This window comes from Papaver somniferum, chromosome 2, assembly GCF_003573695.1.
Source record: "Papaver somniferum cultivar HN1 chromosome 2, ASM357369v1, whole genome shotgun sequence".
NCBI classification, from domain to species: Eukaryota; Viridiplantae; Streptophyta; class Magnoliopsida; order Ranunculales; family Papaveraceae; genus Papaver; species Papaver somniferum.
This window is the reverse complement of record NC_039359.1, coordinates 11,030,492-11,051,923: the sequence shown is the minus strand read 5'-3', so window position 1 is coordinate 11,051,923 and position 21,432 is coordinate 11,030,492. Positions and strand designations below refer to the sequence as shown.

At 36.5% G+C, this 21,432-nt stretch overlaps 1 protein-coding gene and 1 non-coding gene across 2 annotated transcripts; one reads left to right on the top strand and one right to left on the bottom strand.

Moving 5' to 3' along the window:
- The first annotated feature begins 13,961 nt into the window (after positions 1–13,961).
- Positions 13,962–18,967, top strand: LOC113346901 (phytochrome B-like). The gene is made up of 4 exons (XM_026590451.1): positions 13,962–16,491; positions 16,901–17,708; positions 17,901–18,194; positions 18,336–18,967. Exons 1-4 carry the CDS (start codon positions 14,391–14,393, stop codon positions 18,556–18,558), a joined length of 3,426 nt encoding a protein of 1,141 aa, XP_026446236.1. The 5' UTR covers positions 13,962–14,390; the 3' UTR covers positions 18,559–18,967.
- Positions 18,968–19,057: 90 nt separating this feature from the next.
- Positions 19,058–19,137, bottom strand: TRNAL-UAG. Its single transcript has one exon. It is a non-coding gene; the product is annotated as a tRNA-Leu (tRNA).
- Between the last annotated feature and the right edge of the window lie 2,295 nt (positions 19,138–21,432).

Sequence of the window (21,432 nt, the reverse complement as noted above, 5' to 3'; positions counted from 1 at the left end):
AATTTGGGAAAGGGGAACCGATCCTAGTAAGAGGTGCAGTACATCACAAAGGGGAACCGATCCTTGTATGAAGTGCAACAAGGTTTATAGCAGAAAGGGGAACCGATCCTATGGACACGTGCAACACGTTTTTAGGAAAAGGGGAACGGATCCTATGGGCATCTGCAACACATATAAGTTAGATACCATATATATGTGGGGAACCGATCTTATTACCTAGTCAACCGAATTTTTGGAAAGCTAGTGTGACTATGCACAATACTCACATGGAGGTAGAACCGAAACTTGTTTTGGTAGAACCGTTAAACCTATGATTGTGATTGAATATTTGTTTGGTCAATCACATAGTTCTTGAAAGTCAGATGAACCAATTCTAAACTTGTTTGAAAGTGTGGCAAATCGGTTTCAAGGTTGTAAGTGTGAAAGAAAACTTACAAAGTAAGGATGTCCACATACTTTGAACACGTGATGTGAATGTTTACTTCTCTAATTGTTCAAAGTTACTCCTTAATCGCTAAAGGAACAAAATCCCAGGATTGAAACATAAGTAAGTTAAGACTCTTTTAATTAAGGTTATTAATTTCATTTTGTGGGGAAATATTAGAATTAGTAATGTGCATTTACTAATCAGATTTTCCGAGAGATTTCGATCATTATTTTTGGACAGAGCATTTCCAGGAATTATGGAAACCGAATTTTTTCTTTAATTAATATCTTGAGAATATTTCGGTTTTGGAAATTCCTTGGTGTCCAAACTTCATTGTCTGTAAATACTTGAAGTTTGCCTTTCTAGCAAACTAATCCTCTGTAACAACAAATTTCCTCTTTTGTTGTTGTTACTGGTGTAGCCGCCTATTCGGAGAGGAAAGTAACCTAATTAGGAAAAATCTCTTACGACCGCTCAGTTTAAAGTCTTCTTTGGGATTGAGAAGCTCTAGCGTATACCGTTGGTGGGAAACTAGATAGTTGCGGTTTATCTTTTGTTTTCGATTGATTTGATTGATTAACAGTGGTTGAAATCTGATTGCACCTAGTTCGTTTATGCTTGAGGATATTCTCTTATGATATAAGATTCACTCAAACTAGTTCATATTTTCGACAGGGATCTTTAGACTATTGTTGGTTCTAAAGACGATCTTGTGATAATCCATTGTTAACAGACTTCGTTTTGTGTGTGATTGATCACAAGAGATTCAAGTGATTGCATGCAGGTTTTTATTGAAGATTTAAGAAGATTTGAAGACAAAGAAGATATTGAAGATCTGACTTGGGTTTATAATCTTTGGTGTGCACAATACTTGTTTAGGTAAAATAGGATCCAATTAATAATCGGTTTATCCTTGTGGTAGATTGGATTGATTATTGAGTAGATCGGCATCACCACAATTCTTTGGATTAAGAGTGTTGTTGGCTTAATCTTAAACGATTACTTCGGTAATTGAACATAAGATAGATCTAAGGACCTGACGAAGGAGTTTATGTTAAGATAAACGTAAGAGCCTTTGTCCGACTCATATCACTTGGTGGAATAGATTTGATACCAAACAGATTTGTTGTTCCTTTACTGTTTGGAATACGAACCAAAATAATTGTTCCAAGTACGTGACTTATTTATAAGTTGGAGGTGTGGGAATACAGACGGAACTAGGTGAGCTATAGGTTTAGTTTCCTGGTCTCAACTATACGAAGTTAGGTGTAATTTTGTGTAGCGGCTTAATCCTGAGAGTATTCAATTATAGACAAGGTCCCGGGGTTTTTCTGCATTTGCGGTTTCCTCCTTAACAAAATCTTTCTGTGTCATTTACTTTATATTTCCTCATTATAATTGTTTGATTATAATTAAAGTAAATTACACAAACGTTAATTCATATTTACTTGATAAGCAATCCTATTGTGTTTGATTAAGTCCGAACCTTTGTATCAAGTAAACATACTTCATTGTTGCATTGTCTCAATCTCGTATCCATAGACGATCACAAGAAGTGTGAACCGATTAGTTGTATTGTCTCGACTCAGTGCATAGACAATCACTTTCGTAGAAAGGACTTATAGGTAGGAAAAAGTTTTAGCTTGTGGTATATTTGGGTACCCCTGCCTTTTCAAAATGCGAATAAAAAGGAAAAAAAATCAATGATTCGGTTTAAGAAAAATAATAATAGAATTAGCGGAATCAATCTTCTTTGATATCATGAAAGAATTTAAGAGCATCAATTGGAATTTGCACTTCCTAAACCAAAAGAACGGTGAAATACGTTTAAAGAAAAAAACCTAACACAAAATTGCAAATCCACATCTTCATGCTTAAACATGTATCTCATCGAAGAAGAAAGAGGATTTTTCCGCATTTTATTTTTCTTTTTCCCGCTGAAAATATGTGGAAAGTTGGAAAGTTTTTTGAGAAAAGGTAGGAGTCGCCCTCCTTTCACCAGTTGTGGGTTTAAGTAATATTAAGGGTGGATAGTATTCACCGTTGAATGGTGAGGTAGGTTTTCTCACCGTTCAATGTGGAGGCTAATATGACTTAGCCATTTAAAGGGGAAGATAACTAATTAAATTTCCGACTAATCCACGGATTTATAAAAGTCGCGAAATAATCCGACTATTCTTAAAAAGCACGCGTATATGAACCAACCTCTATAATGGATGGGAAAGAACGTTAATTGATTCGTTCCCGTATAATTCACAAACCATACCGTGTATTGCTAACTAGGATATGTACTTGAAAATTCAAGATCCAAATTCAATCAAGACAAACTGTTACATGATCTATATTCCGAGATCCAAATTCAACAAAAACATGTCATGTTAGATCTTTACTATCAGGCTAAAAACCTATATTGGTTGGTTTTTGTAGTATTTATCATATTTCAAATATACGTATAAAACAATATAACGCGAAAAACAAAGAATACAATACACCAAAAAATTTGTTAATGAGGAAACATGGAATCTAACAATAAAATTCTGGGACCTCATCTAGTTTGAACACCAAAGTTTTTGCTAACTAGGATATGTAGTAAGTCGCTACAGACAGAAACCTACCATCAGACTATGAGTTGGGACCGAATCAACCCTTCAAGAAATTTAATTTTAGTCTTACTCCTTATGTCTCTTGGATCTTTCAAGACCCTATGCACTTGATTCCCCTAGCTGATGTCTACAGGATTAGGATTTTCTCCATAATCATCTGTTAAGAAAAGTGTTACCCTGCCTCCAAAATGACACCTATTTGAATTCCGTTAGATATATTTCAATCAAGATAATGTAAATCTATTTGCTTTATGGTATCTTCGGGTAAAAAATATATCAAACAAACCATAAAAATTAGGGAACGTACTATTTTTCAAAAGTTATATAGATGCCTAATTTATTCCACCTTGCAAGATCTATCTAAATCATTCTATCAATTTTATTCCTCAATCAATAGTTCTTGAATGGGTGTACATAACAAAAGAGACGGACCTTTGGAATATACAAGAACTACAATGGTCAAGATAAGATCTATCAGGTAAAAGATAGTATAACCACAAATCACGAGTCCCATGTGAAATTTCCAAACTCGTAACCTAATTATGTTTCTCGAGGAAACTAGGTCTTTGGATGATGGTTCTTGCAACAACAAGATGCACAACGTGCATTGTCATAACCCATCTTTTTGAAATATGCTTCCGCCAAAGACGGCCTTTAAGTGGTGGGTACATCCATTTTAGGATGTACTTTTTAACTAAAATTTCAGTAACCATGTCGGCACATGTGTGGATATACTTCCACTTCCCAGAAATTTTCGAAAGGGCCTATGTGAACAAGGAATGAGACGATGCTTGTTTTGGAGACCAATTATTCTTCAACTGTAAGTCGAAAACTCAAGATAAGGAATTTTTGGAGTTGAGATGCCAGTTGGACAACTTGACGACGAAACATTTTGTCTTTCACCCTTACAAGTTGGCATTTTCTGAAGAAAAAAAGATGGTTGGGTGCAAGGAACAATGTTATATTAGACCTCTTTTTCACCCCAAAGATATGTAATGTGCAACCCGACGAGAGTGGCGAGGAAATATGATGGTGTACAAGATATCCAAAGGTCTAATAATCCAAGTGTAAATTTGATATGAGAAAACGTAAGGCTCTTGATAATGATATTGAGGTTGGTCACAAACTGTTAGAGAACTGCTCGGTCGAACTCGCAAGCGTTGCTATCTCAAGCTTGTTTGTCAAGTTTAGTTGTCCAAACTATAAGTATTATTTATAGTCTACTTATAGCTATGTCTCGTACAAGGATAGAATGTGTAGTTGAGCTTTATACTTCACGGCGTTCATCGATTGAAGATGAAGAACTACTAAGGGGAGCATGTGGAACTTCATCAACAAAAGGTATATGGAAACTTGACCTCATATATCACTCAGAAGTATATTCTATTATATCTCCTATTGAGACAAAAGTCGTATAGCTATATAGACTTTACATTATACACATTTGATATTTCGAGCAGAGTTTAACTCGCTTATATCTTTCTCGAAATATGTGTCGGTAAACTTTTTTCTTTAACCACGTTCATCATTATTCTTGACGGAAGTCAAAATATGATCATGTGAAAATCACCTGGTAACATCTTACATGATTTGTGTGAGACAGTCATTTGATGTAGGCTCGGAATGTTTCGTATTGATCATTCGATCACTTGAAAATTGTTTATAAGCTAATAGTTTGTGTGAGGCAGATATTTTTGTCTTCTAAGAATGTTTCAATGATTAAAATGAGAGTTAAGAGCTAAACCCATGTCTGGATACATTACGGTTTGTGTACATAGTGTACGAACTGTTTTGACGGAATTCAGGACTGGAAGTTTACATACCCTTTCGCAAAATGATTTAACTGTTGAAGTCCGGGAACCAAGTTTGTGTAACCATTCACAAACGGTTTAAACTGAATTCGGTCCGGCACTAAAGCATGTGTATCCGTTTGCAAACTGTCAGCTTGTGACCAATTTCCTGAACATAAGTTCGCGTACCCGTTTGCAAGCTTAAGTGGTTCAAGTTCTTAAATCGGTTAAATATGATTTCATACTCATGAAAAAATACATTTATAAATTAAGGAATGCAATCTTTGCAAACCGTGGATAAAATGTTCATGAACTAACTCTTTTGAATCAATCCGATTTTGCTTCAATTGTGTCTTGTATACTTCTATGAGAATATAAACAATTGAACAACTTTATGAGTAACACAATTAGATTCATTTGATTATTAATTGATCTAGATGCGTTAGATGAACAAGGTTAAGAGAAAAATGTTCATATGGCTAACTTCAGTTAACTGTTATTGAGCCAACTCAATATACGCGTTTAGGTATGGTTACCCATATCTAAATGAAGGTATATTTCATTTTTATATAACAAGATAAATAACATTTAATGGTGGAAAGATATTAACTTAAATTAGGTTTCATCTAATGGTGAATACTGAATGCTTTGTTACCAAGGTAACATTGATTGCAAACCGATTTGAAGACTATATAAGGGAGAACTCCAGCAATCGGGAACCTAATACCTACACCTCTTGTGTGATACTAGTTGCGACTAGAGTCGATTATCCTTTAACCTAGGTTTTTTCTAAAACCATTATAGGTTAACGACTTAAAGACTTCATCGGGATTCTGAAGTCAGACCCAATTATTCTCTGTAGTTTTGTGTTCTGATCTTACTTTGTTCTATCACATCGAGTACTATCTTCTTTAAGATTTGCTCGAGAATCTCTGATATGTAAGATATAAAATGTAATCACAAAGATCTTCGTCTCATTCTTTGTGATTCCAATAACTTGTTCTACTACCATATAGTTAAGTTATTGTGAGGTGATTGACATTTCTAGGCTGTTCTTCGGGAATATAAAACAGATTATCAATTGGTTCATGTTCACCTTGATTTACCAAAAGACGGAACAAAAACTTCGTAGGTATTTCTGTGGGAGACAGATTTATCTATTCTAATAGACTTTTCTGTGTGAGACAATTTTTTTTATCAAGTCTTCGACTTTGGGTCGTAGCAACTCTTAGTTGTGGGTGACATCAGCTAAGGGAATCAAGTGCGTAGAGTCCTGCTGGGATTCATAGGACTAAGGAAAGCGACTGTACCTTAATCAGTATGAGATTAGTTATGGATGAACTACATTCCAGTCCGAAGTTAACTTATGGTAGGCTAGAGTCTGTAGCGGCTTAATACAGTGTGGTGTTCAAACCTGGACTAGGTCCCGGGGTTTTTCTGCATTTGCGGTTTCCTCGTTAACAAAACTTCTAGTGTCTGTGTTATTTCTTTTCCGCATTATATTTTCTATATAATTTAAATATTACAGGTTGCGTGTAGTTCAATCAATTGGTAAATCCAACCTTTGGTTGTTGATTGAAATTGATTGATGCTTGGATATATATTGGTCTTTGGTACCATCCAAGTTATTTCTCATATTATTTCGGCTCATAGATTCCTGTCTGTTCGATTGCAGATTGATTTGAGAAATTGAGATATAACTCTTGGATATATTTTCCTTGATTGAGTCTGACTGTCTAGTTGATTCTCTTGGAATTATATTGGAGTTAGTCCATACAGATTGCATAAACGAAATATTAATTGGGTGTGGTTGTTGGACTCCCGCTTTTTTACAAACCTTTATCGACATCTACTGATTGAGAAGATATAAGGTACAACACCCTCAGTCTAGATGGGTCTTTGAGGACACATGATGAGGCATCTTCCGGTTACATTCCTTGGTACCTCAACATATGCATTCTCATGTGATACGAAGAGACGAGAGGCCCTTCATCGAGGATCAACATAGATCTCTCGAGGTTTTGGTAAGTATTGTTACTCCTGATTATGCTAATAGTTTTGGCATCATTTATTAAATATTTTTTGTTTGGAATGAAAACAGGGGAGAAGAATCAGGTTTAAGATCAACCTAGAAAGAGCATGTATAGCGAAAAGAGAAAAAGTCGAGGAGAATGAAAGGAAGATTGAAGAATTTGAGCAGTATGGAAGATGAATATATTGCCGCATCTTTTGATGAAGCGACAAGGACAATGCTAAGGAGGAAAAGGACCAAAAGCAAAGGGACAAAGAGCGGTCAGGTTGAATCAATCACCGAAGAACAAGGGCCTTCTAAACGAGGCCGAGGTGGTCTGTCCCGTGGGCGTGGTGGGGATGTTGATGGTAATAAAGATGAATAATTAATGTATTTATATTTTCCAAACTTATGTCTTTAACTGTTGATGCCAAAACTTATGTCCTTTAACTTATATTTGTTGGTCGAATTAAAACATGTTACGTTATGTTTGTTAGTTTATGGATGAATGAAATTGGTTGGTTTTAGAGATATTGTGTTTGCATAGGACGTGATAAAAAAGACTACAATTGGGGGGGGGGGGATGCATGAAATATGGCTATTTTTAAGCTTTAACCGGTATATGTATACCTTCAAAAAGGCTGCTTCTGAATCATCACTATAATTTAACTATGCCAAGCTTTTAGAATCGGCTAATATATACATCGGCTAATATATACATCCGTGTAGACCGATTCTGGATCATAACTTCCAGAATTTTGATAGGCAGACACAATTGGTCAACGTGGAGAATCCTATTATCTGATTCTTCTGAGTGAAAATTCCATGTTTTCTGTGTGTTCTTTTGTAAAGAGTCTATTTATGTGGATATTCGACTCTAGTCAATCGATAGTTGTGGTTTTAGCACATAATCGATTTATGTGGACAATCTTATAAACCGATTCGTGTGAGTAAAAATGTCATTTTTTTGTATGTTTTTTAGACTGGCCGACTATAGTCATACAATTCTTATGCGATTTTGCAAGAATATAATCGGTATACGTAAACATTGTTAAAATCCGATTGTTGGAATGTATTTCAAAATAACTATTCATTGTGTGTTCACATATATAAGGATAATCTCTTAACCAAGCACATTTTTCCCTAACCTTGCAACTTTAAGCCAATCTTACTTTATCCATTACTCAAATAGAGCTTGGAAAATTACATAGGAACCGGAAGAAGATATAAAGCTCGTGATATCGAATGGAAAATATGTAATGGTGAACGATGGTTCATGCACGAGGCGGAATATAGTGTGATGAAAAAACGTGATAGGAGGTTCATTAATAATGTATTAATGTGCAACATTCAAGAAATACACATACTAAATTATCTGATGTAATCATCTAATTTTATCCAATGTGATGATTTCCCGAAACTATGAATGAGTTTCTTCTTCTTGAAAGTATAAAACAATCGGTTTTTATGTAATACTCAACTACGGATTTTAACAAAAGTTATATATAGTATTTAGTATCGACCGATTCTGGGTATTCTTTGTGAATTAAGAACATCAATCCACAATTGACCTACGAGAGCATGAACATAGATCGATTCTTAGTTGATGATTTTATTGGAGAAAAAAAAATGATACAATTTTATGTTTGCTGACCATTAACATTATTTTATTTTTGACTTAACAAGATTAAACATCTATTAACCAACTAAATTAACGTCAATTAATCTGGAGTAAATTATCCATTATCTAAAATAGTTGTTTAAAGGGTTTTTGAGTTTACTTCAAGTGACCATTTTTATCTTCTAGTGGTAAGCCTCAAATTAGCCAGGTATTTGAATACCCAAATTTTCCCTTACTTCAGTCCAATGAGACTTAATTAACACATTTTAGAAGCAGGAAACTTAACTTGTACTTTTCAACATGTTAAAAGGTCAACCCAACCTTGTACTTGTATTGAATTGAGCTAAAAACTAAATCCTAAATCTAAATAATGCTCATAGAGCGTCCACAATCATGGAGAAAATATGAAGCATAACCAATTTTGGTCAAAAAACTAATCGCAGTGGTATAGAGGATAACTAAATTTGGTCGGGTTTTCTAGGGCTGGGGATCAATCTAGTCTATAATTTTGACCAAAACCATATTTTCTCGGGTGTTTCTATTGTGTGTGAAAACGTAGGGTACCAAAATACACCACCAACTTTTTCTTAGGCAACTTGTAAGGACAAAACCTAAATACAATTACGAGAGTTCAACTTAATGGATCTCAATCGAGAAATAATATTCAGAGTCATATCTCTTTCTCTCACAATCAAAAAGTAGAAAGAACCAAACTTGTGAACCCGATTATGTGTGACAGTTCTTGGACGATCTCAAAAATCAATATCCAAGAATCAATCAAGTCATATCCAACAAACAAGGATGGATGTATCTACTTTGATTGATTTACATACAACCTGTGATATTTCAATTATAAAGATAAACAATATAATGCGGAAAAAGAAATAACACAGTTGGCCAAAATTTTTGTTGACGAGGAAAACGCAAGTGGAGAATAACCCAGGAACTTAGTCCAGATTTGAACATCAAACTGTATTAAACTGCTACGGACACTAGACTACTACCAATTAACTTCGGACTGGTATGCATACTATCATGTATCCAGAATTATAGTAGTTATGTATGTCTCTCTAATCAATTCGAAACATTCCCAAATAACATCAATGACACATATCACTATTCCAGTACATTTTCGAATGATAATATTGAATCACGATTTAGATTATGAACAATAAATTGTTCTTAACAGAAATTCATCAAATATGAACAAATGTTCATTAAGCTTAGTCATATATATTTCAAGAACTAATTACCAAGATAAAATTGACTCGAAATTCTTGTTATGCTTGCAATAGTCTAATTATTCATGCGACAACGTCTCATGGATAGAAAGATGAATATAACTTGAGAAATAGGTGGTTCAGTCTTCACTTACCTTTTGTTGAAGAAGTTCTCCAAAAGCTTCGGTTGATCTTCATCTTAAAATGGTAGAACGCAGTGATGTCCGATTCTCAACTACACATCTATCATAATCCAAGAATTGACTAGTTATAAACTACAAATCAAGATATAGTTTTGATCAGCTAAATTTGTCAACAAGCTTGATATAGCAACACTTGTGAGTTCTACCGAGCAATGCTCTAATAATGTGCATCTGATAGTACGCGGTGGTATAATTAATGTCTCGCAACAGACACAAATGCAAGCAACCATCTGATGGTGGAAAGAAGATATAAAAACCACCTGAACTGAGGGAACATATAATGTCCACCCCACCAGACGTGAGTATTATCTCCGCCTGATATCAAGCGTCTTTGTAATTTTCGCTTGTGTGGAGTGCTCAATCATTTTTATTTTTCTTTAGACAAAACCCTAGTTGAATTTTTTTTCTTCCAAATAATGCATAATCCCAATATGTTGTGCTTGCCTCTTGCATTGTGTATTGTTATTTATTAGGTTGACGGTATAGTGTGACACTTCCCAAATTGTATTAACTAAAAAATCATGTATACGTGAAGGAATAAAACATTTTACGAAATGAATGCATTTCTGTTCTTCAAATCAGGCGGACTTTAAATCAACGCCTGTCAACTGGGCGAACCTTAAAGTTCTGCCTGATATAAACATATATTTAGAGTACGTCCCACACCAGGCGTGCGTATTATGTACGCCCAAATCAGACGCTAACTATACGTCCATCCGAGTGTGGGATGTAGATTATACATGCGCTTAATATCAAGCGTGGATTAAACCCATGCTTGACCAAATTTTGCTCCCCCGCCGTTGCGATTGACCACGAAGCAAACAAAATTTTCTTAGTTTTTAGTTTGGTTTTTGCTCTTTGCTCTGTTTCATGATCGTGGACGATCTTTAAGGAGTAATATTTTGGAAGATCATGTAGTCGAGATTTTTTTTTCATTTTCCTGAACATGTTTGGAAAGATCGTCTAGATATGTAGAAATAGAAACTCTGGGAGGCTTTTTAGGAAGTCTTTTTTGGAAAAATCCTGAAACTGAGGTTTTCTTTTTCCTTTATTTTTCTTAACGTGTTTTGAAAGATTATCATCTAGACGTATAGGAATAGAAAGTCTTATTCAACTGCTCTAATTATAGATATATATATAAATAAAACCTTCTTTTTTTAATAGGAAAGAAGATACATCAACAACGTAAACTAAACTAGATTTACATAAGAGGAGTACTTCGTGAAATCTCCAAACTCGTGAGCGGAGAATCGATCCGCTGACCTCCTACTTGAGAGTCGGGCTTCTGACCTACTGGGCTAACCCCTGATAGAAATAGAACTATGGGACGCCCTTTAAGAAGTATCTTTTGGAAAAATCCTGAAACTCAATTTTCACTTTTTTTTTTCCGGTATATGTTTGGAAATATCGTCGTCAAAATATAGAAAAAATAGAAAGTCTTATTTAACCTGGCGAGATTGGGTATACCCATTTTATTCCCATCCAAACTAGTGTGCTAAGGGGTGTCTAAAAGGTGTTAAAAGACCAAATTGCCTATACTAAAAAACCATGCCGACTAAAACATATTAAAAAAAATTCAAAATCTTTCTTCAAAACTCTAACTATACATGATGAGATCAAAAAAAAAAAAAAACCGAAGAATCAAAACGGATAGAAAGTCGGGAAGGTTTTTTTTGTCGACCTTGCCGACTAAAATATAGTTGGCAGGGTATAAGGTTGAATACCGTGCCGACTTTTCATATCTGAAATCAGCAGTTACAGGGTCGGCACAGTATTCAACCTTATACCCTAACGACTATATTTTAGTCGGCACGATATTCATCCTTATACCTTGCCGACTATAGTTAGTCGGCAGGTTATGAAATTAATACCTTGCCGACTAATCATGCATTTATAACGCCTTTCTCTGTATGTCAAAAATCCTATAGCCAACAGGGTTTTTTTGTCGACCTTGTCGACTTTTCATATTTTCAGAACTGAAAATGTTGATTCCTTCTATAATTTTGAGTATAAAATCGCCCAGCAGCTCTACAATCCCATATTTATAAGTGTTTGGGTAATACGATTTCATTTCCGTTATAAGTAGGATTCTCAAAAAAAAAAAAAAAAATCTCAAAAATCTACCCATATCCATGAGTTCAATCTAAAATAAAACCTAATTCCAAAATTTCAATCAACTAATTAACTAACTAAATTAATTACCCTAATCGTATTTATTAGTGTTAATTAACCAAGGGTAGATTAGTCATTTTTCTAAATATGTGGTTAAGGGGCTTTGTGTTTTACTTCAAAATGACCTTATTTTGTCTCATTTGGTATACCTAAATTTGGGAATACCTCAATCAAGCCAGGTTATTTAACTGCTCTAATTATTTTTTAATTTTTTTTGGTGGTCGGTAAAGTCTCTCTAGGCCTAAAGAATCATCAAAACCAGACCCTCTGCTAGTTAGTAATTCTCCGAATCATTTCAGAATGATTAGGAAACGTATCCGAACTGATCGAATCAGAATGATATTTCCGAACTATTTTAACTCTGAACCTAGTTCGCGGATTATATGGACCTCACGAATGATTTGCGAACGAATCCGAACTTACCGAATCCGAATGATATTTCCGAACAGAATTCCCATAGGTACTCTCTGACCAGAGTTCAGTTGATTGATTTTTGTTTGATTTTGTATATATTTTGTATTTAAATACAATTATTCAGTTAAAATTTTCTATTGACAATTGTTTAACCAGTGTTTTATGTGTTGATTTTTGTTTATCAATTTATCATATATGTAAGCAGAATTTTAAATGCCGAACTCACATTTATAAAACGAATATACACGTACGTATATCGTTCCGGACTACTGTCCGTACAACGAACAGTTGACCGGATTTTTGACCGAATCCGACCTATCTGAATCCATATAATTCTCGTATGTATGCCGTCCCGAACTACTACTCGTATCCCGAATTGCTAACTAGGGACCCTTTTAACTTTATTGCATTATATTACTGGCCGTGGCTCCTAGTCTCTACTAGAACAACAATCGCTGCCGTTGTAGTCCACAAAACACAAGCACGCACTTCCCCATATTGCGGTGGCTTTTGGCCAACCCAATCTCCATTTTCTACTACAACTACAATTTCAAAACCTTAAAACATACAATTAGTGATTACTACTGCTTTAAGAAGCTACTCGTGTCGTAAGATATTTTTTCTGATGGAATGTTGCGTGAAAATGACTAATGACTAAATAAAGTGATGACGTGTTAACATTTGTAGCCACAAGATGATTTTAGACAGTACACCTAGTGGTCCAGCACTGTTAATGAGGCCAATTTTGTTAGGGGCCACCACAGTCCTCCCAAAGACCACCAATTTCTTTTTCTCTTCTGAAGTAAATTAAAGACCACCAATTTGTATGGTTGATAATGTAATGTCGTGTGCATATGGCATTGACCAAACTTCAACCTGCCGATTAGTGCAGTGAGCCAGTGACCCCATCCTTAAGTTCCTCCTTCATTTCTTGTTTTCAAGCCTAGAAGTTGCTGATTACATCTTATAATTTGGTTGAAAGCAAGCAGCATGGAAGAAAGAAAGGGACATTACTTGAGAGAGAGATACTCGTATATTCTAATCAAATCAAAAAGTTTGTTATGTTATGTATAGTCGGTTAATGGGCCACCGTCAAAAAGATCATCCGATCCGAGGAGTCCGTCTAGGTTCCGTCACTGTGTGTCTGGTGTTCCACTTGGTTATGACTATGGCTACAAATCCAACGAGTTTAAGTTTGGTTGGCATTTTTGCTTCCGTTTTGCCTGCAACCTGGGCTTCCGAATTCAATCAAGTACTTGTTTGAATATGAACTTGGATCAAGTCCGGCACCCCCAATGACTGGGCGAAATTATTTCATCGGAACTGTGGCCGTCGGTTGCTAAAGTCTTGGGGTGCCGGACTTGATGCAGCAGACACACTCCTAAAACTTTTTAAATACAAGGCATGGGCTTTTAAATGTGGTGGTGAAAATCATACTCCTGTACATAAAACTACTGGCTGCAATATACAATGATGACAGAATATAAGCAGACACGCAGAATAAGATTGGACCACACAACATAATCTCTCCCTCTCTCTCTGTCTCTCCTCCATGATCTTCTCACCAAACTAAGGTGGAAAATGAAGAAATTTTTCATGTGTTTCACCACTTGATTATTTTATGAATTTACTAGTACCGCTATTGTCAGTCTGCCAACATTTCTTCTTCTAAATTCATCCATTCGTTCCACCCTTGCCATACAAAAAGTTAAAATCACCAATTACTGGGAAGAAAAAAAAAACAAACAAAGATCTCAAAACCCTCTTCTTCTTCTTCTTCTTCTTCTTCCACTTCTTCTCATTTGTAAAAAAGAAAGAAACCCAGAATCAAGAACAAAATTTTCAACCCAATTCAGTATAAAAGATTCAAACTTTATGTAGATTTCTCATTCAGAAGCTTCAAACTGAGGAAAAGATCCAAATTTTGTTATGGCATCAGGAAGTAGAGGAACTACTGGTAATGCAAACAACCAGCAGAATTCTTCAGGTGGAAGTAACATAAGAAACAATAATACTACTACAACTCAACAACCAACAGAATCTGTAAACAAAACAATTGCACAGTATACAATTGATGCAAGATTACATGCTGCTTTTGAACAATCAGGTGAATCTGGTAAGTCATTTGACTACTCACAGTCTATTAGGAATACATCACAATCAATACCTGAACAACAAATTACAGCTTACTTATCGAAAATTCAAAGAGGTGGTCATATTCAACCATTTGGTTGTATGGTTGCTGCTGAGGAGAATACTTTTAGGGTCATTGCTTACAGTGAAAATGCATCAGAAATGCTTGATGTTATACCTCAATCAGTACCTAGCCTTGAAAAAAATGAATCTTTAGTAGTTGGTATTGATGTTAGAACTCTATTTACACCATCAAGTACAGCTTTGTTGGAAAAAGCATTTTCAGCGCGTGAAATTTCTCTTTTAAACCCTCTGTGGATCCATTCAAAGAATTTAGGAAAACCCTTTTATGCTATTTTGCATAGAATTGATGTGGGTATTGTAATTGATTTAGAACCTGCAAGATCAGAAGACCCTGCACTTTCCATTGCAGGGGCAGTTCAGTCTCAGAAACTTGCAGTACGAGCAATATCTCGGTTACAGGCTCTTCCTGGTGGGGATATTAAGATTTTATGTGATACTGTAGTCGAACATGTTAGGGAGCTTACTGGGTATGATAGGGTTATGGTGTATAAGTTTCACGAGGATGAACATGGTGAGGTTGTAGCTGAAAGTAAGAGGCCAGATTTGGACCCGTATTTGGGGTTACACTATCCTTCAACAGATATACCTCAAGCGTCGAGGTTCTTGTTTAAGCAGAATAGAGTTAGGATGATTGTCGATTGCCGTGCTACAACTGTTCCGGTGGTTCAGGATGAAGAGCTAATGCAGCCTCTTTGTTTAGTTGGTTCAACTCTTAGGGCACCACATGGATGTCACGCACGATACATGGCTAATATGGGTTCCATTGCCTCATTAGCACTGGCAGTTATCATTAATGGAAATGACGAAGAAGGTACCGGACCTTCTGGTACTCGTAATTCAATGAGGCTATGGGGACTTGTGGTGTGCCATCACACATCTGCACGCTGTATCCCGTTTCCTCTTCGTTATGCCTGTGAGTTCCTAATGCAGGCTTTCGGGCTTCAACTGAACTTGGAATTACAATTAGCTTCCCAGATGCAGGAGAAACATGTTTTGCGAACCCAGACTTTGTTGTGTGATATGCTCCTCCGAGATTCCCCATCTGGGATTATTACTCAGAGCCCAAGTATCATGGATCTTGTGAAATGTGATGGGTCTGCTCTCTTCTACCAGGGTAAATATTTCGCGCTTGGTGTTACTCCTACTGAATCCCAGATTAAGGATATTGTGGAGTGGTTGTTGGCTTACCATGGGGATTCAACGGGATTGACTACTGATAGTTTGGCTGATGCTGGATACTCGGGAGCAGCCACATTAGGTGACGCAGTTTGTGGGATGGCTGTTGCTTATATTACTTCAAGAGACTTCCTATTTTGGTTTAGATCCCATACGGCGAAAGAGATTAAGTGGGGAGGGGCGAAACATCATCCAGAAGACAAGGATGATGGTCAAAGAATGCACCCTCGTTCTTCTTTTAAGGCATTCTTGGAAGTAGTCAAGAGCCGGAGCTTGCCATGGGAAAACGCGGAGATGGATGCGATACACTCTTTGCAGCTTATACTGCGAGATTCATTTAAAGATGCTGATGGAAGTATTTCTAAGTCAGTGGTCAATACTGAAGTTGCAAATACCGATTTGCAAGGGACAAATGAGCTCATTTCAGTTGCAAAAGAGATGGTTAGGCTAATAGAAACCGCAACTGCTCCAATTTTTGCTGTAGATTCTGATGGTCGGATAAATGGGTGGAATGCAAAAATTGCAGAATTGATAGGTCTGCCTGTTGAGGAAGCTATGGGGAAGTTGTTACTTCAGGACCTTATTTATAAAGAATATGTTGAGGTTGTTGGCAAGGTTCTTTCCCGTGCATTGCAAGGTAAGTTTTTGAACATGTGCTCCATTTAATAACGCAAATCATTTTCGAAGTAGTGGCTGCATGAGTAAGTTTTGCCGTTTGGCTAGTTTATAATGCTTATATTGGCGCAATTCTTTACAAGATTAACCTGTGCTTGTGAACCAGTATTAATCGTTAGCCATCTTTGTTACACTTAAGAAAGGATGTCTTTTCCGCAAGTGGTTTTGCTGGACCACTGCTGTTCAGTATGTTATTTTATATTGACTCCCTAATTTGTGATCTTCACATTGTAATTCTTCAAACCTACGTTGGTTCCCCGTTTTTTCTTTATCTATTAGCTACCTTTTTCTTTATTAGGAGAATCTTTCATGAGTCATCTTGTCATTTCAAGAGCATGAGTAGTCCCATCAATCAGTTCAGATCTATGCAGGTGAAGAAGATAAAAATGTAGAGCTTAAGCTGAAGACATTTGGTCCACAGAAAGTTAACAAAAGCGTGTTTCTGGTAGTCAATGCCTGCTGTAGCAAAGACTATCTGAATAACATTGTTGGAGTTGGATTTGTGGGTCAGGATATTACTTCCCAGAAAGTGGTTATGGACAAGTTCATCCGTATTCAAGGTGACTATAAAGCTATTTTACATAATCCTAACCCTTTAATTCCACCCATATTTGCTTCGGATGAGAATACGTGTTGCTTGGAATGGAATAAGGCTATGGAAAAACTAACTGGTTGGGACAGAGAGGAAATGCTTGGAAAAATGTTGGTAGGAGATATATTTGGCGGTTGCTGTCGGCTCAAAGGCACTGATGCTCTTACAAGGTTCATGATTGTCCTACACAATGCAATTGGGGGCCAAGACACCGACAAATTTCCTTTTCAATTCTATGACCGGAACGGAAAATATGTGCAAGCTCTCTTGACAGCAAATAAAAGGGTTAATTTGGAAGGAGAGATGATTGGGGCCTTCTGCTTTCTGCAGATTGCGAGCCCTGAATTGCAGCAGGCCCTGGAAGTACAAAGGCAGCAAGAGAAGAAATGTTTTGCTAGGAAGAAAGAGTTGGCTTATATTTGCCAAGAGGTAAAGAATCCATTACGTGGGTTACAATTTACTAATTCTCTACTGGAGGCAACAGACTTAAACGAAGATCAGAAGCAGTTTTTAGAGACTAGTGCCGCTTGTGAAAGGCAGATGATGAAGATCATAAGGGATGTTGATCTAGAGCGCATTGAGGATGGGTAAACTCTCTCTCTCTATCCTTTTATATTAAATTCTTAGTCTTAAAGCCGTTTTGGACATTCTTTTCTTAAGGTGTAGGCCCATTTTGTTGTCCTTTCTTCTCACTAATGACATACAATAGTCATCCACAAAGTTTTAAATGCCTAGAACTGCTTGCCTAATTTTCTCGTAAACTTTTCTTCTACTAACAGGTCCTTGGAACTGGACGAGGCTGAATTTTTACTTGGGAACCTTATAAATGCTGTTGTTAGCCAAGTTATGATTCTCCTAAGAGAGAGAGGCTTACAACTGAGACGTGATATTCCAGAGGAAATCAAAACACTGGCTGTTTTTGGTGATCAAGTTCGAATTCAGCAAGTCTTGGTTGATTTCTTGTTGAACGTTGTGCGTTACGCGCCATCTCCAGACAGTTGGGTAGAGATTCAAGTCTGCCCAAGCCTGAAAATTGTATCAGATGGCATAGAACTTCTACACCTTGAATTCAGGTATTCTTCTATTCATGACTCTGAATAAAGCAAGTTTGATTGAACCTACTTAACTAGTGCTGGATGTAGTTACACAATATAATTGTATTACTTGCAAGATCTTTGTCCTTGTCCTTATCAGCGAATTTTTGTTGGAAGCAGGATTGAGTGTCCTGGTGAGGGCCTCCCCCCTGAACTCGTTCAAGACGTGTTCAACAGCAACCGTTGGTTGACTCAAGAAGGTTTAGCCTTAAACATGTCAAGGAAGATTCTAAAGTTAATGAACGGTGAAGTTCAATATGTCAGGGGATCTGAACGATGTTCTTTTCTCATTATTCTTGAACTTCCAATGCCAAGGAGGGCGTCAAAAAAGGCTGTACATTAAGCCCATCCCAGCTCTCAGTTTAACCGAACTTATTAACCATTAATCAAACCATAACCTCATTTGGAATTTGACAGCTGAATTGAATGGTTCGGAGCTAACCGAATCCCATTCGTGTCAAAGGAATCGATTGTTCCATCACTTTGGAAAAGGATTGTGAGCTCTCTCAAACTAGTAATTCCTTTTACTGTAATAGTTTATGTTAAAGATTGATTAAAAGATCCAACAATATTGATTCTAGAGAGGATGCAGTCAAGTTTTAATACTATATTTGAGTCCGTGGTAACTTACACATGGAGATGGTGGCATCCTTTTTTTTTTTTTTACCTCCATTTTCTGATTTTGTATGATGTATTTGTAAAGGCATTTCATGTCTAGAGATATCTAGATTAGTAACTTCTGATTTACCTGATCGGCATGTGATTTCATTTTGCTCTGAAAAAGAAATATGAGATTGGTACTGTGGAGACAAAAGATGCCGGATAAAAATAGCATAAAAGAATGACCGCTGTGGGATTTGAACCCACGGCCTTTCGGACCAGAGCCTAAATCTGGCGCCTTAGACCACTCGGCCAAACCGTCGCACGATGACCTTATATTTAAAGTAACTATGATTAACCTAATTTTTCTTGCCTGTCGTCATAGCTACCACTAAAAGAAAAAAAAACTCTCCATGTCACTAAAACTGCGAGTCAACAAGTAAGAGGCATGTTTATCCATGATTGTTCCAACTGGCGATCCTTGATTTCTACGGAAACTATTTTTGGAGGTAGGTTTTTGTTTCTTAGTTTTTGCTTAAATAAGTAATACTGTATATATTGATTAAATTATCTGTCCAAAAAAGCGATGGCCAACTTTATATACTTGTTATGTAATAAATGTTCTGACCAGTTAGCAAGAAAGTGAAGTTGGAGTTAAAAGGTGATGGCCTAATTAGTACTCAGTAGTGCACAAAACACAGGTCAATTCTCTCTACTCAAGAATAACGGTTCAAAATTCACCACCAAAAAGAGAAGAGAAGGAAATAATACAGCCCATGATTTCATAACAATCCCATAAAATTGATTCTTATTGGTTGGATATCCATATCAATGGGACTCCCATGATACATGATGTGGCTTTTGCATAACCAAAGACTTAAACTAGTGCTGAGGATGAAAAGGTCATTTGCATACCACATGAACAAAAACTCCTTAATCTAAGCCAGTACTAGTCTCTTTAAAACTCATAGTTAAATACTAAAGTACACCAAGAACCAATTGAGTCATAGAAAAAAGTGAGAGAACCTTTCTTTTTCTGTTTTGTGTGAAAGTCAAGACTCAAGACAAGGAGTTATTAAAATCACTTAAAGAGAAAGGATATTACAACCCTTTTGTTGGCTCTCAGTATCTATGTGAATAATCCTCAACTCTTTCGATATCTCGTCAAAGATATTTAGAAGTAGAAGTACCTCAGACATTAGAAATAAAATGAATTCGGTTTTACAAGCAATAATTATTTTTTTTTGTTTCTGAGAGCAAGGGATAATAGTCTATTCCTTTCGAAACCATGATACAGAAGTGTTTTGGAGGATAAACACATTTCCGTAGCAGAATATGAGATTCTTTTGTCACATAAACATGATTAATTAGTTTTGTCACATAAACAAGATTAACTAGTCGAGGGACGAATTTTCAATCCACAAAATTTGGCCTTAATTACTGACAAATTTACGATAACGAAACCAGATGGCCGTTTGGGGTGCTCTGGTTACCCCAAAATTCTAAATCATTCCCAAAAACTTGTCTTCTCATAGGTAATCCATGGGTTCTGTGTTACGGTGCGTTTGGATACAAACCTACTTATGACTTTTGCTTCTGGATAAAAAATCGATTTTCCTGTTTTTAAAAATCGTTCTGAAACATTATTACCAAACTGATTTCTAACTTTTCTTTTCTTCTGAGTGTACGTTAGATAAAACACCCTGCCTAATTTTTTTTTGGGCCAACTACAAAATGGTCCTACTTTTGTTAATTCGTTTACAAAATGATCATATTTTGTTTTTTGTTTACAAAATAGTCACACTTTGGCCGTTGTAAACGATCATATTTTGTTTTTTGTTTACAAAATAGACACACTTTGGCCGAGATAACGGTTGGTGAAAAAAAAGGGGTCACTTGTCTCCAAAATACCCTCCCTTTTAACTCAAGCTCTTTAACTGCAGTTAACCCATCCTAGTTCTGCTGAGTAGTCTAGGCCAGAGCAGTTGCACAGCTTGAACCACCGTTGCGCAATGATTGCCATCATAACTTCATTCCAGCCATGTTGGCGCCTCACCAGGCGACCACCTGCATTGCATCTACTTATTTCAGTTCATGGAAGCTACAGTGCAGCTTCACCTCTTCGTGAACTCATAAACCAACTCTCATCATAACACCTTCAGCTCAAACTAACCATCATAGCAGCACATCTGTACAACACCACAACCATTTCCACTTCCAACACAACAACACAACTCATTGCAGTAACTCATTCCTCCTTATTTCTCTGTAATCACCACCAACATCTTCCACACTCGGTGCCACCAATACAGTTCATCTCCATTAATCTACAAAACCCAGCTCAGACCAATTCCATAAGTCACACTGCAGACCACCAAAACTGCCATTACTTCTCAGCAACACTAAGTTCAGCTTCACCAGACTTTCAAACTTGAATCCAAGCTCAAACCCTAAGTCAAACACTATCAGCACAAGCAGCTCCATCTTCTTTGCATCATAACCTGTAAAACCTAACATTCATCTAACCCATTTTAATGAACTTAAACATCCTTTTGAACAACACCACCATCCTCTCCATCTGCAATACTGCTCAAAACCAAAATCTGCATCATACCCT